Source organism: Trachurus trachurus, assembly GCF_905171665.1.
Source record: "Trachurus trachurus genome assembly, chromosome: 9".
In the NCBI taxonomy this organism is placed as follows: Eukaryota; Metazoa; Chordata; class Actinopteri; order Carangiformes; family Carangidae; genus Trachurus; species Trachurus trachurus.
The window spans coordinates 14590143-14609165 of record NC_139895.1 but is presented as its reverse complement, the minus strand read 5'-3'; the positions used below and the strand labels follow the sequence as shown (position 1 = coordinate 14609165).

Below are 19023 nucleotides of genomic sequence, written 5' to 3'. Positions count from 1 at the left end.
TGCTCCTGGATTGACCAGCGTTCCTCTTTAAGTCTTGAATCCTGTTCTCCACCCCAGAGTGAAATCTGCACATGTGGAGCGTAGCAGCCATCGGACAGGTAGACTGTGTGCTGCATCTGGTTTTATTCCACTGGAACTAAGGATTTTTTTTGTATGTACACACGTCAAACCTTCTACCTGGATATCAGTGAACTTTACATTTTTTTTCTCTGAAATTGAGCAACTGTTTGGAAATGTGTGGGAGCAGCCGAGAAGAATTTCACAAACAATTTAGAAACAATTAGAAATTAAGAGGCTTGTTACTGGAATACACATCTAGTAATCTGTGTATTGATTTTTTATTTAATCGTTGACTCAGACAGTCTTTTTTTCAGAAAAGAGAGATTCTCATTGTCGACCCAAAACTTTTCAATAGTGGAAAGGAGAAGCTGTGGATCATCATAGAAATACAGTGTCTAATTGAACTTTCTTGACGCTATTGAACATAATTCAAAGAGTAATCTAAGGGTTTCATACAGGTGCTGCATAACTTGGACTCTGCAGGAGGACCAGCTCACCCTGTACTGGACTGTGGAGGGCTCCCCTCCCTGCCCTCCCAGCCTATCCTCGCCCCCAGCAGCATGTCCCAGGCTCTGAGGCTGCCTCTAGTCCTCCACACAGCACACTACCATGATCAGATGGGCTGCTGGAGGGAGTAAGGCTGCCTCTGCCTCGTCCTGCTCCAGGGCTGGGTTAGGGGCTCATTCTGGTTCTGGTTCTGGTTCAAACTCCAGACTGAGGACATCAGCGCTGCTTTCCTCCCTGTCTTTGCCTCTCCTGCTGGCCCTGGTGGTTTTCTCCTTTTCCCTGCCCGGGGCAGCCTGCCATCAGCTCCGCAGAGAAAGACTGAGGCTTGGCAATTCGCGGACTCTCAGAGCTCCACTGAACATCTCAGAGACTGAGCTCGTCTCCAGGCCCAGGGCCACTGGGGGGCCACTGAGTCGGGCTGGGGGGCCACAGGGCAGGCATGTGCGCAGCTACAATCATCTCCAAGGGGATATACGGAGGAGAAAGCTGTTCTCTTTCCAGAAGTTCTTCTTGAGGATCGATAAGAATGGAACCGTCAGTGGGACCAAGAGCAAAGACGACCCGCTCAGTAAGTAACTCAATAACTATCTGAATGAAAAAGAATAAAAAAGAACAAAAGAAATCAGAAACCTAAGTGGGTCTGAACCTCTCCTGTGTCAGCAAAAGTTAAAAGTGAGCAATGCCAGACTTTTGAAGGAGTTTTCAAGTTTCCAGTGTGAAGTAAAGATTTTCAGTCTTTGCAACCAAAACTGTCTGACCTTTTTTCTGACCTCGTTTGCAGTACGAGGCATTTAGATATTACAGATAACAAAACAAAACACCTGATGATTGTTTTGAGTTTGCAACATTTCTGGCACCAAGGAACCCTGTTAAATGATGTGTATTTCAGATTTTAAAAATCAGGTGTTCACACTGTAGCAAAAGAAAAAAAATGCACGAGCAGGTAATACATGAACATGCAGCCTTGTATAATAAATAAATAAATTGCACAATTTATAGTTCATTTCCAGAGCCAGACAGTCAGCACACAGGTCAGTCGTTTGAATGAAGCATTCCCAATCAGAGTCGTCTTTTTTGTTTTAAACCAGACATCCCTCTGATATCTCTCCTGTCCAAACACTCAGCACAATGGTGGTAGCTCTCAGATTGCTTAAAAAGGAGCAGGGGCAGATAACCCGGCCATTATCAGGCAGTCTTCACAGCACAGGGTAAACAGCGCTGATAACAGCCACAGAGGAACAGGGCTGGAGCAGGGGGAGGACAGGGATGTCAGTCTCATTGATGCTTTTAGACCTTTTTTCTGCCTCTCCGTGTCTGCGTCTGTGTCTCTCTCTCTCACTCTCCCACTCAGATTTGCCCGCCTGCAGGCCAGCAAATTACATACCCTCAGTCAAAAATCAGACATTTGTTTAAAGCAGTTTGACGTGGTCACTCGGAGAAAACACGTCTTTAAAGTGATTACACGTTGTATGTTTCGGCATATCAGTCAGTATAGAATAGCATTCTCATTAGTGTCCCAGCATTCCCACCAAGCTACGTGTGTGTGCCTATCAGCCAGCGGGCACTCACATGCTCCAGTGGGTGTGTGATCATATAGCAGCCAACGACGACACATGTGCACACTTATTACACACACACACACACACATATATATATACTGAACACATCGCTCTCCCGCTCACAAGCTGCTTTCCTCCCTCTCTTTCTCTCTCACAGCGATTTCCATAGTGAATGTATGTTTAAATGTTCCTCTTGGGAGAGCTGAGCCACACATTCAATCAAAGTGACTTGGGGGAAATGGCACGGGGAGGCAAAATGTCAGGGGAGATGTTTGTTTTGACAAGGTCATGACAGAAGCAACTTTATTTACTGACCATATTACATCGTGATGCCTTTACTGCCGCCCTTTGTTTGCAGTTTCTTTTAAGTTGTAAAACTGAAGTGGTGTGAGGATGTCTGCCCCAGTTTATCATAATAGTGGTGTGTGCATGTGTGTGTTTGAATTCACCCTAGTTTATGTATGTTTGGAAGATAATTTACCTCCTCTGTCTGCGTTTTTATTGATGCACAAATCCACACTTTTTAGGAGTGTGTTGCCTTCTTTTCTTTTATTTATTCTATTTCAAAAGTCAGTTGGAGTAAGCATGACCTGAGCATCGGGGAGGGAGGTGAAAGAGAGACTCTCTAGAGAGGTACAAGTTCATGAATGACATGGCTGAACATCATTGTGGCCACATCAAAGCCATGTGTCTTCAGTATCAATGGTGGTGCCATCAAAAAGCTGTGTCCTGAGGGGGTCTGGGGACACTGTGTGTGGATTATGTGCTCTCATATCAGGTTCACATGGTAAAGGATACTACACAACGGCAGCTTCAGTCTTTGCTCTGGCCCCTGGGGCTAGACATGATCCCAGGACTGACATCCTTTGTAGACCCTTGATGATCCCTTGAAGTGACAAAATGTTTTCTTTTTTTAATGCAGTGAGTAGCGGAGGACAGCTTGAGCTACAAGTTGCAAGGCAAAGACACACTGCATTGAAATTTCATGATTAATTGATCAATATTATGTAGACTTAGACTCAGAGGTGTGTGGGATGTGTGGAGGCTTTGGTCTTGGGTGCTGCCTGTGGCCCAGCGAGGACCCGGCTCACTGTCTGTTAAAGAACCGGTATCCAGACTCCCACAGATTTATGGGGATGCCAGCGCAAAACTGTCCCACATGGTTTTCCAGCTCGCTTGGAGCCTGTGCTGAGGTTACAGAGAAGCAGAGAGAAAGGGATGGAGATTATATTAAAGTCAGCTAAGTACTGTAGCTATCTGCATGTGCCCAAGTATGCAATTAAAACATCTATGATTCACAGCTGAGTTCTCTTAAAGACATGTAGCAGCCCTGAGTGACTGGAGAGATATCGCTATATAAGATTCAGGCAAAGGCTTGGCGGTAAAAAGAGTTTGGTTAATTATCCACGGCTGTGTTGGTGTGAGATGGTGAATCTGTCAAGACTGAGTGTGTTGTGTGTGTAGTTGTGTCAGGCCACCAGTTGTGTTTCTGTGCTGTGGGGGACAGGCCATGTGTGCAAGATGCTTCTGGACATGGCTCAAAAAGTGTATACTACGTATATATATATATATATATACATGTATACACATGTGTAAGTGTGTGTCTGTGCATGTTCATCTCCTTTAATCAAAGCAGTGGCCTTTTTACAAGACACACAAAAAAAAGAAACAGATGCTGCTCTTATGAAGGTTTGACATGTATAGGTTTTCTCAGAGGTGGGGTGGAGCCTGGATATCCCCTCTATGTAAATACACACAGTGTGGTCCGTCCTTATCAAGTGTTATTACTATATATCCTGGTTTACGCCTCACTCCGCTTCATTTTTCTGCACGTGAATGGTCCCAAGCAAAATTCACATTTGAACTTTTTTGCCCTGCTGTTGTTTTGCGCAAACTTGAACATCCGGGAGGCGAAGTAAAGAGAAAGAAAGAATAACAATACAGGCTGCAAAGCACATGCTTTTTGGCACCCCACTGTGGAAAAACCACCTTTAATTCTCACTGGCATTGTGTGCCTCCATTCCACAACCAACGCACCATTTACTGTTGTAACTCCAAACAGAGCGTATCAAATAAGCCACACATTAGGAAAAAGCAACCAGCATGCAAAAGAAAATCTGCTGTCTCCCCACGTAAACAGCTGAACCTGGCTGCCTCTCTTTATGGCAACATTTTACATATGTGGTTTGTAGGATTTACCCCATACAAAGCAGTTGCTGTCACCTTTAAGGCGTAATGTTGTAATCTGGGGGAAGCTAAATCAAGAGCATATTTTCTGTTTTGCCGCTCTTATTTTTTTCCCCCTTTTACACTTGCAGCCATAAACTCATTACTCTCAACTCCTGGGCCAAGCTGGGTGTTCATTCATCACAGAGCAGTGAATGGAGATTTTGTAGTTTCACAGCCAGGTTGAGTTTTTGTGCAAGTGCACCTTCACCTGCTACAGCATCAACTAGGAGCGTGCATGTATAAATGTGAGTGTGTGCATGTGTATGTGTGAGTGTGCATGTGTGTATACAACCTGTCTCGCCCCTGCCTCCGGTGGCTGACTTTGATCAGTGATCATTACAGCCCTTTCTAATCCTCACTCCACCCCCAGTCTCACTGTCATGGCTCCTCTGTCCTTCTCTGTTCTCCTTCCTTTCATCCCTCCCATGTTTACAGAGCAGCCAGAGACTGCCATAGATTGTCTTACATCCTCACTCCATACCCGACACCCGATCCCATACAGAAACCAGCTCCTCTCAGATCTTCAATGGCCGTTGTGTCACAGTCCCCACCACCGCCTTTGCCGCCTCAGACCTCACTGCCCCAAGGTGCCACTGTTTGAACGAGAAACTGATACAGTCAAGACCTCACGGACGAGGAAAGAAGCTGCTGTATTTTTATGAGAGGGATTGTTCTTTTTTGGGGGGGTGGGGGGTGGGGGGCACACCTGCATCCTCCACTGTCCACTCATTTGCGGGGCTGGCAGCTTCAGAGGCCCCCCAGCCACCGGAGAGTGGGGTCTGACAGCAGAGCAGGCCCGCCGCCGCACAAACAGTCATCAGACAGAGGAGGGGCTGCTGATCTGATCAAAGGATGTCGTCGACTCTCTGGAGTTCACACCCCCACGCCAAAGTGTGTGTCTGTGACTCTGTGTGTGCGTGTGTGTGTGTGTACGCATATGTGTGCTTATCAGGATAAAATAACGACAGCTCACAGGAAGTGTGGAAAGGAAGTCAGGGAGGGAGGCATGAAATCAAACATGCCATGGGAACCAGGATGGTTCACTCACACACACACACACACACACACACACGCACGCACACACACATCAGCATAAGACGAGATGAGTGGGTTCTGTGGTCAAAGGACACATTAGGAAGTTATATCTCTCTGACCTCTGATACTGAGACCACACAAATAACCACAGCTGTCTGCAGCAAAAGCATGCCCTTGTTAACTGGGGTATAAATTAACCCCTCTAATAGCCTATGAGAAAGCTGAATTATTTGTATAGGGACTTGGAAACCTAAATACCAAACAGAACATAAACAACCTGAGAATCTCTGCGGTATCCACCTATTAATTTTCAGGCTAAATGGCCTTTGCAGCTGGAATCTGTTACACAGGTGTAGGTTGTTAAGTAACTTTATAATATCACTGAAATGATAAACGTGCGTAAGAGTAATTGTGACCTTACTCAGAATCCCCACACTGTGAGTTCCCACACGTGAATGTCCTGAGAGGAGAAGGCAGTTTTGTGTTGCTTTTCATTATCCTCTGAATAAAACTGCGTAGATCCACTCACACAAACTTTATCTGGACTGCATGTGACTTATCCCTGTTATATATGTTGTATACTCTTATCTGCAGATGAGTCAGGGAAACATTGGATCAACTTAACTTCCTCCGTCTACTGATTTCTAGATTTGTGTCTGTGAACGCGATGACACACCCACTTGAAAGATAATTTTATCTGTGCCCACGCCTGCTCTTAATGTTGACAAAAAAATTACATAAACTCCTTCTTTTTTTTTCGCTGAATCTTAGGTGTCCTGGAAATCACATCGGTGGACGTGGGAGTGGTGGCCATCAAAGGGCTGAACAGCAACTACTATCTGTCTATCAGCAGGAAAGGAGACCTGTACGGAGCGGTTAGTATCCGAGTCAGGGGTCAATCTGGATGCTCCAGAGAGAGAGATAGTGTTAGATTCTTCTGTCCTTATCACAGGAGGCCTTATCTTTATTTCTCTGGCTGCTGCTGCTGCTGCTGCTGTACACTCTGATTCCCAGCCATGCCGGTGCACACATGTGAACCTCCAGGGGGAACTGTGCAATTCTCAAAGTGCGCACTAGTTTCTGCACAAGCACATATGAGTAAAACATTCAATGCAGATTAAGGGGGGGTGTAAATAAACATGGGACCACGTGCAACCGCAATGGATTTGCACAAGAAAATGATCTGTGTTTTGCCTTAACCTCACACGTCGGGGTTATAACACTGAAACATGATACTCACAGTTTTTGTTTTTGATTTGTTTGGCTTTTTTTTTTTTTTTTTTTTTTCCAGAAAGAGTTTGGCGTCGACTGCAAACTGAAGGAGCGGATTGAGGAGAATGGCTATAACACGTACGCCTCAGCTCACTGGAGAAACAAGAAGCGGCAGATGTTTGTAGGTCTGAACGTCCACGGGAAGCCGCTCAAAGGGAAGAAAACCCGCAGAAAGAACACGGCCACCCACTTCCTTCCAATTATGGTGTGAGCTGAAGACGAGGACAGGAGGAGAGGAGGAATATGCAGCACTGGACAGAGAGGTTTTCATTACTGGAACGCTGTAAAATAAAGACAGTCACTGGGGAAATCTCTCATTTTGGAAACAAGGCACTAACACTGTTACATAAAAAAAATATGATCTCTGCCCCTGAACTTTGATTGAGATCATATTCTTCTTTTGGTGGGAGAAGGTGATATCTGTGTTGTCTGTGGCACGGGATGCAATATTTATCCTTTTTATTTCTGTGCCAAACAGTTTGCAACTGGAGTATGTGTGTAATGTGGACACAAGACAGGAGATACTGTCCCTACTAATGAACTTTAGTGGATGCAAAAGTATCTGAAAATGTTATTTAAAATCCATTTTCTCCTGTGAGATATTAAAGGGGAGGGGGGATAGAAAATGTAAAATGAGGGAGGCGATGGGTCAGTTTATCGTGACAGCATTAAAATAATAGAGGATACCACACATTTAAAGCAAATGTTTGATACTTAACCACTGTGTTTTGACTGTATTGTAATGATTTATTTATTTTGTGAAATATTTAACTGGAGGGGAACACTTACAAGGCAAGCATTCCTTTGCATGCTTTCACTTTTTATAGGATCTATTATGTGAAAATAAAAATTACCGTTTTCTCCTCTGCAACCTAGTGGTCTTTCTTTACTGGTGGTGGTGGTGGTGGTGGGAGGTGTGGTGGGGGGGGCACTGCACTGCGGGGAAATGGCAAGTTTAATCACAAGCGCTGAGAAACCCTGGTTGAACGTTCAGGTCATGGTAAGTCTTTTCTTATCTGGGTCTCTGAGGTAGGAAAGGACAAAAGGCAACCATTAATGCCTAGCCAGATATTCCATGTGGCAACCATTGCACTAATGATTAGTTCCCAAACAAACGGGAAACATATAAGACCAACCACAAGAAAATGGGAGGGAGGTAACTTCCTCGGTACGGCCTGTAGATGCTGACATCACTTGCTAATATCACCCCATTACTTTGTCTAGCTGTAACATTCCCTGGTTGCAGGAGGCCTTGCATAGTAATGATAGCTGCGTAAAGCACCTGTTGGTAATACTGGCAAATAAATAAATAAATAAATAAATAAATAAATACAGCTTTGTCATGTTAGTCTGCATGGCTACTGCCCATTCTGGGGTCCCACTGCAAGGCCTTAGAAGTGGATCTGAATGTGTGAGAGGGAAGAAATGTGAATGAGGGAGAGAGATATGACCTGTGTCTGACCACCCACTTCCCTCAGTAATCACCTACAAACACACTAATCAATGACAGCTGCCTTGATGCCAGATCAAAAGACCACGGGGAGAACATTAACACCACAGGCTTCCGGGCCTCATGTTCTCTGAACATCTATCTCGAGACAGGCATGAAAAATTGGGAGAGTAGGGAAAAAGACAGAAAGACGGGAGAAGCGCTGTGAGGGGGTTACAGCCGCTGTGTTCGACCCCCTTCCCTCCAAATTCATCCAAGTTAGCCTCTGACGGTGACTCCAGACTGGAAGGACTTAAGGGGGGAAAAAAACACAACAACGTATAAAGCTTCTGCTGGTATATTGTCCTGTAATAGCCGTTAAAGGAATCACCGCAACAATCGATTAATACTGAGGAATGCTACAGTGCATTCCTCCATGACAGTCAGGGCCGATGGCAACATATGGAATACAATTTCACGACCATGTCTGCACTATATACGCATACACACACCACTGTCCAGTACAGTTTCTCTGCTCTCTCTGGTGATTGTGCAATGGGTTCGCTGCACCTTTGAGTCCACATTCACAACTTCTGAGCCCAGTTGTTGTGCAGCTTTTCAATGACCTTAGATAAAGGTTTTGTATATAGGCCTATATATATATTTTTTTAATATTTCTCTTAACGCTTCACTAAAGAGGATGCAAGATGTTGGATTTCAGAGGGAGGGGGAAACCACAACAGATTCAGTAGCAGCACTGATTTGTTTTTTTAATCACTCTTTAGTAATCAAATGAAACAGCCAATGAATCGCCACAAGACAGACATAATGTGCAGTGAAGAATATTGGCCTCATAGTACTCTGTTTCAAAGGCATTTGTCACCTTGTGCAGTTGCAAGACTTGTGAATGTTTGAACTCTTTCCAAGGCACTGGCATCAGGGGAAAAACAGCAATAAGAGAAAATAGGGGCAGTAATCTTTTATCAAAGTGGGTCTCTGCATTTCTGGCGCGGGAATTCTCTGTGGCATAATGTGATCCAGCTTTGGGAAACAAGTGGAAAATGACTGGAGGCTAAAACAACTAATGAATACTTACACTGAGAGAGAGAGAGGTCTGGTGCAACACATGTTTGTAGTGGGCAGCTACTGAGTGAGCTCGGGGAGAGAGGCACGTCTGAGGGGGTTACACAGGTCCAAAGTCTTCTGTGGGAAGAAGAAATATGTGTCTGACATATCGGTTAAATGTAATTACCCAACCCTCAAGTGCTTTAATAAATATCTTGGATGAACATGAAGTCATTTAACCTGCACTCATGTTGTGGAGACAACCACAGCCTAACCCCACACACAAGGCACATACACAAGATTTTTAATACAATATTTCTTCTTTAAATGGGATTTTGAATGAAAGCAAAGCAAGTTAACTAAAAATAAAATAAAATAAAGAGTTAGTATTCCTCCAATTACTGGCAGCGTAGGAAGTTTGTCTTCTTAAATGACATTTATAACGTATAGGAGTTAAAATACTACTAAAAGATTAAATCAACAAATACAATGTAATTTTTCATTGGTAACATTTCTGTAATAGTTTATATAATATTGAATTATAGTCAGGAGACAAATGTTTCCAGCATGTTTCACAGTTTTATTAATTTATTTATGTTTTTGCTCCACAAATTAAAAACATCTGCAAATAAATAAATGAAAATAAAAAATATTCTCATAAACTTCCCCAAAAACTGTTGAAATTGACAAAATGTGGGAAGAAAAAAAACTACAACAGTGAAATAGGCCTTAATCATCTGTATACTACTAATAAAATACTGCTAATGTTTTCTTTTTATTATGATCATTCATTTGTAATTTTTATGGTATAATTGATCAAGTCAATACTTTTAGGGGTGCTATGGAAATTAGCCATTAGAATGATGAGAAGGGTAAATCTTATACTTCAAATTGTGCATTCATTATTCATGTTTAAAAAAAAACATATTAGTTTCATTATTTATTTTTATTGAGCATTTTAATTGAGTAAATCTAAAAGTGGAGAATGAGTCTGAAAGGAGAACAACTTACAACTTTCTCATATAATATGTAGCCTATATGAAGCATTTTAAATGCATACAATAAATAAGCATTTTAGCAATTAATGAAAACATTCCTGCACTTACATAAGTGAACAAATCTGACTAGTCTTCTTACCTGTGTTTTTTGTTTCTTGAGGCGGCGCCATGCATCGTGGACGTGGATCGCTTCCACTCCGGGCCACCAGAGGGCAACAGTTGTATTCTGATATCAAACCGTGTCATTGATAATCAACGGCAGCGAGTTTGTTGTTAGAGGAAGTGGCCAAAAAAAAAAAAAAAAAAGAAGTTGTATATACACTGATACTATCCGATCGAGGAAAAGCCACCATGAAAGAGAGATAGGGCGTGATATTGTTTTGCAATTGCCGCTGGAATACAGGATTAAAAACAACAACTAAAAAAACACAGCAGCTGAACGACGTTTCTTCATCTTTTTCTCAGATGCTGCTGCTGCTCTGAGAGAGAGTTTGTAGACTGTGACAAGTCATGAACCACCAGGATTTCGACCGAGCTCCGGGAGCAGGGAGAAGCCGCAACCTCCCACCAGACTGCGGGGTTATGTCTACCGCAAACACCGCTAGCAGCAGCAGCGGAGGAGGAGGACGAGGAGGAGGAGACGGCGCCACCAAAGCCACGCTGTTCAACCAGAGAGAACCGCTGAGACAGCCGCGGACATCCCCGCCTTTTTCCGAGAACAACATCGGCAGCACGGCCAACAACAACGACGTGATGGTCGGTGGTGGAGGAGGAGGAGGAGCAGGTAGGGGAGCTGCTAACAAGCTAACATGCTAACAACACCACCGACCAACGATACGAGCGTTTCACTTTCACAGCCCCCATTACACACAACTTTGAATGGCGCAGTGCTTTTTATTGGATATAAAAGAAGCTACAATATTCCCCCCTGTCTGTTTGTTCCTCTGCCAACTCGTTTACTCGTTTAACTCGGGGTCTAAATCTGGAGCTGTCATTAGCATCGCTAGCCTGCTAGCAGCTAGCTGGATGCCTTTAATGTTAGCCAACCTGAGTATTTTGGCGTCGCGACTTGCACCTGTTGGATTGTTTATTTATTTCATGTGTGAGGTAACGTAACGCAGCAGCATCTATATAAAGCTCCCACTCGGATGTCATGTAGTTGCCTAAGTTAAGTGCCACAATTTGAGGTCTTGTCTTTTTCTTTTTTACCCAGCCACAGCTAGCTTGATTAGCAAAGCACAACAGCAAAAAGGGGGAAGAATCAGTTTCCATTCCCGCACCTCCAGTGGTTGTTGTTATTAATAAGGACACACGTTTAGTTTCGATTCAGCAGCAGCTACCATTACTACCACCATGGCCTGGATGACTCATGGCACTATCAATGTCTGTACTTTTTCATCTGAAGATATTTTTTAATTGGCCAAAGTTTAACATGTTGTTATTGTTTTTGTGCTATTATGTCAATTGCGGACTAGTATTAACATAGCATTGATACACAGGGCTCAAGACTACCCCTACAATTTGAGACAGTTTTTGTTGTCTAACGTTACTTGCACATGTGCAACCAGTAAATTTGCCTTTGATTTATTTTCTTTCTTCTTTTTTTTTTAACACTGGTGAAATGTAGAAAGGGCAACTCAAAGTATCTGGTATATGTTATTACAGGAGGCAGGATCATGAATGAAAAGGAAATGTGAATATTTACAGTCTGTGCCCCTAAATTTTCTGTTTGCGCCCTTAAAATTTTACATTAGGAGCCACTGTGCTACTAGAAAATAAGAGATAGCCTGTTGCCCTGGTACATAATTATCAAATGTAGATTGTGGGAAGTCTTTTGGCTGATAGAAATGATTGCTGCACACATTAGCAGTAGAGAGATGCAAATATTGCAGCACTGATGAGAGGTTTTATGTGCCCAAGGTGTGTCTTAATATTTATTGTGTTGATCCCAGTTGCAAGTCTCCAAACAAGATTCATAACAGCGGTATATCACAACTTTTTGGGAGTATGTATGTTAGTAAAGTACCAGAGAGTGAGATGGTTTTGCAGTGCGCATGTACGTATCAAGGCAACCTTTAGCTATCAGCTGCTAAACTGTATCAGAGTGACAATATGAAGCCCCATTGTCATTTTCTATAGGACTCTGTCACTTAACACACCTGTCAATGCTGTCACACAATAAAACTGTGGTCATAGTGGAAAACCCATGTGATTACATAAGCAGTTTTGAAAAGCACAACTTGTTTTAACTGCATGTGTAATAAGGCTCACAAAAGCAGCATCAGTATCAGTGGAAAATGTCAGATGCTGGCATTTGCACCATCGCTACAGACAGCATGGTCTTGAATGAATAACATTTTTGTTTGTTATAAGTCTATAGTGACTTCCTTATTTACTCACAGCAACATTATAGTTTTTCTCTACATAACATATTGTGTTGTTGATCATATATTTGTTGTTTGTATTAATATTTTAGCTCAAAGTATAAATCAGTTTCCCTTTGGGATAATAAAGTTATTCAGGATTTCTCTTTCTCTCTGAAATATAGCAATGAACTGGTTCCCCTAACAAGTACAGTCTGTGTGCCTCTTGTTGCTTAAAGCTCTTTTGTGCCACAGACCTCCGTTATTGTCCAAAAACAGTTTGCTTTGGTGACATGTTCCTTCACCACGAAGCTGGACACACTGCAGTTTATTTTGAGTGGATCCCAAATACATCTTTCTGCTGCCATAAATACATACTGCTAGTGCACCAAATCTGTGCTCAGCCCAAGTGAGCTCAGCTGTTTCATTAAATCACTGAACCTTACAAAGGATTCCTATTTGTTGTATGTATATCTTACTAAGAGTGTGGCTCTTGCAACCTTTGTCAGGCGGGAAAAAGGAGAACTCAACCGATGTAGTATGGTCATTTTCTCAAACAGTAAGGTCTAAGAACATCTTTCTTTTCTTTCAGAATGTAAAAGACAAACAAAAACCCAACAAAGTGCAAATACCAACAGTATGTCTGCCTCCAAAGAGTGTAATGAAGTGGACTCCGTGATCAAGTCATCAAAGCTTTCAGCCAGTGCTCCAGAGTTTGTTCCCTCTGGAGTCATCCTCTATGAAGTAAGATGGACAGACATATCAGAATATTTTTGAAATGAGTTGTTTTATTTTGACAGTCCTGGATTTTCCCCCTTTTTTTCATGTTTTTGTTGTGATTTTTCCATAGGACCCCAATTGTGATGACAGTGACGTGTATTACGGTGAACCAACCTTGGCCGACATGGTCACAGATTTTCTCGGGCACCTAAGCTCCTCACCTGGGTCCTTTGAATCGGATGTTGAATATATAACTAGCATACTCAACAGCTGGGTGACTACTGAGGAGTTGTTGAAGGAGCTGGTGGAACTGATCTACACACAGGTTTGGCGATACATATTCAATTCTCATGTTGTTCTTTGTGTAAATATTAAATAATCATTTGTTTTAACCCAATCCTGTCTGAGCACAGTTTATGCACTGATTATGATATAGATGTATGGTTCTGGAAAGAGCATGCAGTCGTACATTTGGGTATCAAATTCAGTTCTTTTCATTGCAGTCCACCGCCATACCAAACTTCTCCTACACGGGTGCCAGACTGTGTAACTACCTGTCCCAACACCTCAGTGTCAGCCCACCAAGAGGTAACTTCCGTCAGCTGCTCCTGAAAAGGTGAATTATTCATTTGATTTCTCTCTCTCTAACAAATTATTTTTCAATAAAAACTGCATTTTTAAAAAAAGTAAGCTTGCCGTTCGCTGTAGGTGTCAAACAGAGTACGAACAAAGGGATGTAGCTGTTCGAGGAGACAAAGACACTCAAAAGAAATTCCACTCCTTTGTGCTCTTTCTGGGAGAGCTCTACCTGCACCTGGAGGTAAGACGTCACACTCACTGGCCCAGAGTGGTCGTGTATGTAAAGCTTTCTGTTAAACACCTGTGTCATCCATAAAGTTGCATTTCAAATGCATGATTTTCACTCTAATACTACATAATTTTTAATCCTTGCTTACCACCAGACTGTAAGCGTTTATATTCTGCCTGAGTGATACTTCACTGAACTGATGAGGCAGCTGTCCATTCATGGAAAATATATATATATCACCTTTGCATATCATGCTTTGTTTGGCACAACCTGCTTGCATTACTGCCTTAGGTTTACCATATATGATGCTGCTGCTACTAGATTACTGGGAGCCATGGGAATTGTAGTAATAAACCTCCAATACCATAAAAACTCCTCCACAGCCTGTCAATCTCAGGCACTCATTGAAAGACATTTATATCAATCTGATGTTTTTTGATGTTTTGTTTTTTTTAGATCAAGAGTGGAAAGGGACAGCCAAACAGAGCAGAGATCCTCCTCATTGCCCTGAAAGATCTGATGATCAGCCTGTTCTCCAACCCTGTGGATGCAAACCTCATCTGTGCCGTCAAACTGCTTAAGGTTTCAAATCTCAGATGGACACATTTACAGATCTGTATGTTTCAAGCTGTGTCAGCAGTTTTATAACTAATGAGTATATGTTTTCATTTTAAAGCTTACCGGCTCTGTCCTGGATGATGCATGGAAAGGGAATAAACAAACACACATGGAAGATCTCATCCAGAGAATAGAAACGATTCTACTGGACGCTGCCTGCAGCAGGTGTGTATGTCAACATGGTTTTCGGGCGCAGTTGATAGAAAAAGGAGCTTAAGGTAACTTTAGGTTACACCAAAGAACCAAAGTGGATGGGCACACACACACCCACGCATACACCCACCATCATGAATATATTCCATTGTTCAAAAGACAGGCTATAAAAAGTAAAAAATAAAAAAACTGTAGTTGGAGTTTCTGGTTTTTCTTCAGGGATGTCAGACAGATGCTTCTCAAGCTTGTGGAGCTGAGATCCAGTGACTGGGGCAGAGTCCGCGCTGCTCCAGCAGCAAGCAATGCCACACCAGACAACGACCCTAACTACTTCATGGTGAGTGTCAACTGTATCATAATCCATGTTTTTTTTTTTTTTCAACTCTACCTTTTATTATTATAATATGCATTTTTGTATGTCATGGTTTGTATTTTTTCCCTTCAGAATGAACCTACTTTCTACACAGAGGATGGCACACCTTTTACAGCAGCAGACCCAGGCGCGTAAACTCCTTAATCATTAAGATAAATCATGTGAAATAATTTCTGTATAGTTTATGCACAAAAGAAACATGTCAGAAGTGTAAATACCAAAAGAAAAAATATTGCTTTATCTCATTCATCTTCACAGATGCTAATGTGAACCATGCTGCCCTATGTTAAGACTGCACTGAAGTTCTTTACTTGATGTTGTTTGTTAAATTGTGTTATTAAAAACTCAGCATACTCATTTATATCATATGTGGCCTGTTAAATTTGGAGTTATGTTCCTTTTTGATACAAGGATAAATATATACCAGGGTTTATATAAATGCATGATCTGATATCACCAAGTAATTAAAAGCCCAGGAGCACTGTTATAACCAACCGGTTAGGGTTAGGGTTAGCGTTAGCGTTAGTCCTGGGCGGTTGTTTACTTGGTGATATCAGATTGTGCTATATAAATAGAGATGATGTTTGGTTTAAATAAATGTTGATGCCCTTTCACTCCTAATTTAAATGGAAATACACTCCACCATGTTGCGGCCTGTCTCGTTTCTGAATGTCCGTCTCTCTGCCTTTACAGAATATGCTGAGAAATACCAAGAGATCATGGACAAACAGGACTATTTCCATGACATTTATGGAGAAAATGGAAATGATATGTAAGTTAAAATATTATAAATTTGCCATACAGGCCTTTTCTTTCAGGTCAGATTCCAATTACCTCACCAGGGGACCTGTTGATGTTAATTTCCCTGGATGCCATTCAAAGATCTAATCACCCAGTCTTATATAAGAACCTTGAATCAATGCAACAGTTTCTAAAATTGTATATAGACAGTTTAGAGTGGACATTGTGGTTACATCATTGCTGCTGTGAGGACAGTGTGGAGGCAGAAAAACACAGACGTCCACTGTTTATCACCCACAAAGGCAAAATCAATCATGTTTCTAATAACCATTAGTTAGTTACAACACCAGCCACAACGCTGGTATTCCCAGTAGGCTGCTTCAGAATGGTAAACACCATTAACCAATGTTAGCAACGTTAGCATGTAGGCATATGGAAACAAACCGACTGAGGATGCCTTGCAGCAGAGAGGATCCATCTCTGCCCAGAAAGTCCAGAGTTTCTTTCCTCATATTCACATATTTAATTGTCTTCTGCTGTCAAACTGTGTCCAGTTGATCTACATTGTAAATTAAGACCCAACTTTCTCTGTGTCATTTTCTGCCACCAGTTCAAAAATACACCGTCATTGTTAGACTGACCTTCAAAATAATGACTATCAACAAGTTATTGCCTTCTTTTTTGTTTATTTTAACCACGTTTATTGTTGGTTAAAATAAACAAACTGAAGCAGTGACAGTAGAAATCTGAGGGAAATACAAAGTTGGTTATAGAGCATAAATACAATTTTCATCAATAGGCTGATGTTACAGTAATGATATGATCTCATTCATCACTATTTATGGGCTTCATTCAAACCTGTCAAAAGTACCTCAGTACCACTGTGCTGGCACATCTTCCGTCATGTGACTGCGTAGCGGCTCCACACAGGTCATATGACCACAACTAACCCATTGGCCCCTGAGCTTGGCAAATGTGTTTGACCGGCCCACAATGCAACTGGGTCGACCATAGCCTCAGATTCAGTTTAGTCAGCAGTTGGGTGTGAAAGAGGGCTTAACTTGCTCCTGTCCCCTCTCTCAGAACTGTGTGTGTCTCTCTGTGTTTTTGTGTGTCTGTGTATTGTGTATCTGTGCATTAGTTACAGAAACTGTAATTCACACTGAGGAGCACATTTGTCTTTTAAGATCTATAAAAAAATAAAAAAAAAACGGAGAAGCCTCTAAATCACTCGCTCTGTTGTGTTCACAGATCCGACGATGACGATGAAGATGAGATGGAGCCTGAAATAGAAGAAGCTTATGAGAATTTTTGTTTAGAATCAGAGAGGAAACGACAACAATGACGTGACGGTGAAAGTCTGTGAAACTCAACAGGCACATACTGTAATTTTCCCACTGGAATGTTGAAAAGCAAAAGGAAACTAGCAGAAGTTAGGTTCAAAGTTTAATTTTACTGCAAACAAGCATTTTAACAAAAAGCTGTTCATAGTTGCACTTCTGACACTTTTTTCTGTCAGTGTTGATTGGAGAATGGGGACAATCAATGGGATAATTGTTCAAAATGTTCAAGTATTGAGACTTTTTTTTTGGACATGGAAGTTCTCTCTTTGTTGTTTTGAGTTCTCTCAGAGATTCCTCTCTCTCTCTCTCTCTCTTACGCTGGAACTAAACGCTGAGAGGGGGAAAAGTGTGCTGTGGATTTTTTTTAGAGTTATTTTCCAAAAGGCAAATAAGTTTCATCAAAATGTGTGCAAAATTTGTTAGATTCTAATAAATGCCCCCATACGTAGGCCAAAGGCCTGAAAAAATCTCAGCGTCAGTGATGCATCATCTTTATGTTTAAAGCATTGTAGATGGGTGAGGTGGTTGTTTTTACTACATGCCTACACAACATGCATACACAGCCTACATTTCCACTATGGTCACATTGTGTCTCTGGTCAGGTTGCCAATATCAAATGCATTATCCGAGGCTGTTCACTTGTTTATCTGGCTGCAGTTCACTTAAGTGGTCAGAAACTCTGTGAAACGCTGTGCAGTTTAGGAAATGAGTTTGTAGCACTAACAAGAACAAATACTTAAATTCAGTCACAAACTGGGACAAAACTTTTTTTTTTTTTTAACATTTCTTTTTGGGGTAACAGTCTACATTTTAAGAATTTTTTTATGTTTTAGGTACACAATTTACAATCTTGAGAATGCTGTGCATCTAAATCCAGTTTATTTTCTGAATGTAGCTTTGAATATCTACAGATTGCAGCAGTCAGTGAGACAAAAGGTAACTCAACTGCAAAAGGCATTCATTATTATCCTGGAAAGGCTAAAAGACTGTTTATCAGCAATTCATGGAACCCATAAAAAGGAATGTTGTTCTATAGTTTGTAAATATTATTTATAGCATATTGTTTGCCTGCAATAAATTCTTTATAATGTGACACCGCCTTTGCTTGATTTGTATGTGAACTAATATCAGCAGCATAAGCTTATAATATTGACAAAAACTAAGCAAATGATGAGTAAGTATTACAATTTTTTACTTGAAAGTAACCCAAGCTACTATACTTCTTTCTGCACAGTAATGAATACAGAAATCCTGGGTTTCAAGACAAGGTAATACAAACACTGTCAAATTAACTTATATCTTTGTGTAGCTTTGTGTCTGTGCAGCTCTGTCCAGACAAATTAACTGCTCCTCAGTTTTCAGCAATTCAGTTATGAGTGCTGAAGTAGATGGAAATTGGCAGTTAACATCAACTTACTTTGTCACCCCATAGATTAAAGTCAGCTGACAATGGTACTGTCATTGTTTCAAATTCCCACAGACAAAATGTGTCAAAAATCTGCAGTTTATTTAAGCCTTTGGCACCACCTGGTGACCAAGTTGAGTAGTGTTATAACGGTCAACAGTCATTTGTTGTAAAGACTTAGGATCAGTGATTGAACTAAGGACTTTTGATAGTTAACTAACAATTTCCCCATATTTTAGTTGCTATAAACATGTTTTTTTCTTATTTTTTTCCCATTATAATATCAAAAGCTGAGCAAAAGACTGAATGAAATGTTACAAGCCACACTACAGCAACCCAGTAATT

At 41.5% G+C, this 19023-nt stretch overlaps 2 protein-coding genes across 2 annotated transcripts; both read left to right on the top strand.

Moving 5' to 3' along the window:
* Positions 1-669: 669 nt before the first annotated feature.
* Positions 670-6873, top strand: fgf10b (fibroblast growth factor 10b; the record flags this gene model as incomplete). Its single annotated transcript, XM_083978833.1, has 3 exons — positions 670-1135; positions 6162-6265; positions 6682-6873. 3 exons carry the CDS (start codon positions 670-672, stop codon positions 6871-6873), a joined length of 762 nt encoding a protein of 253 aa, XP_083834959.1.
* Positions 6874-10425: 3552 nt separating this feature from the next.
* Positions 10426-18360, top strand: paip1 (poly(A) binding protein interacting protein 1). The gene is made up of 11 exons (XM_083979326.1): positions 10426-10938; positions 13110-13261; positions 13368-13562; positions 13741-13853; positions 13946-14057; positions 14502-14627; positions 14722-14828; positions 15036-15153; positions 15262-15316; positions 15883-15961; positions 17182-18360. The coding sequence occupies exons 1-11, from the start codon at positions 10665-10667 to the stop codon at positions 17273-17275; spliced, it is 1425 nt and encodes a 474-aa protein (XP_083835452.1). The 5' UTR covers positions 10426-10664; the 3' UTR covers positions 17276-18360.
* Positions 18361-19023: the final 663 nt, after the last annotated feature.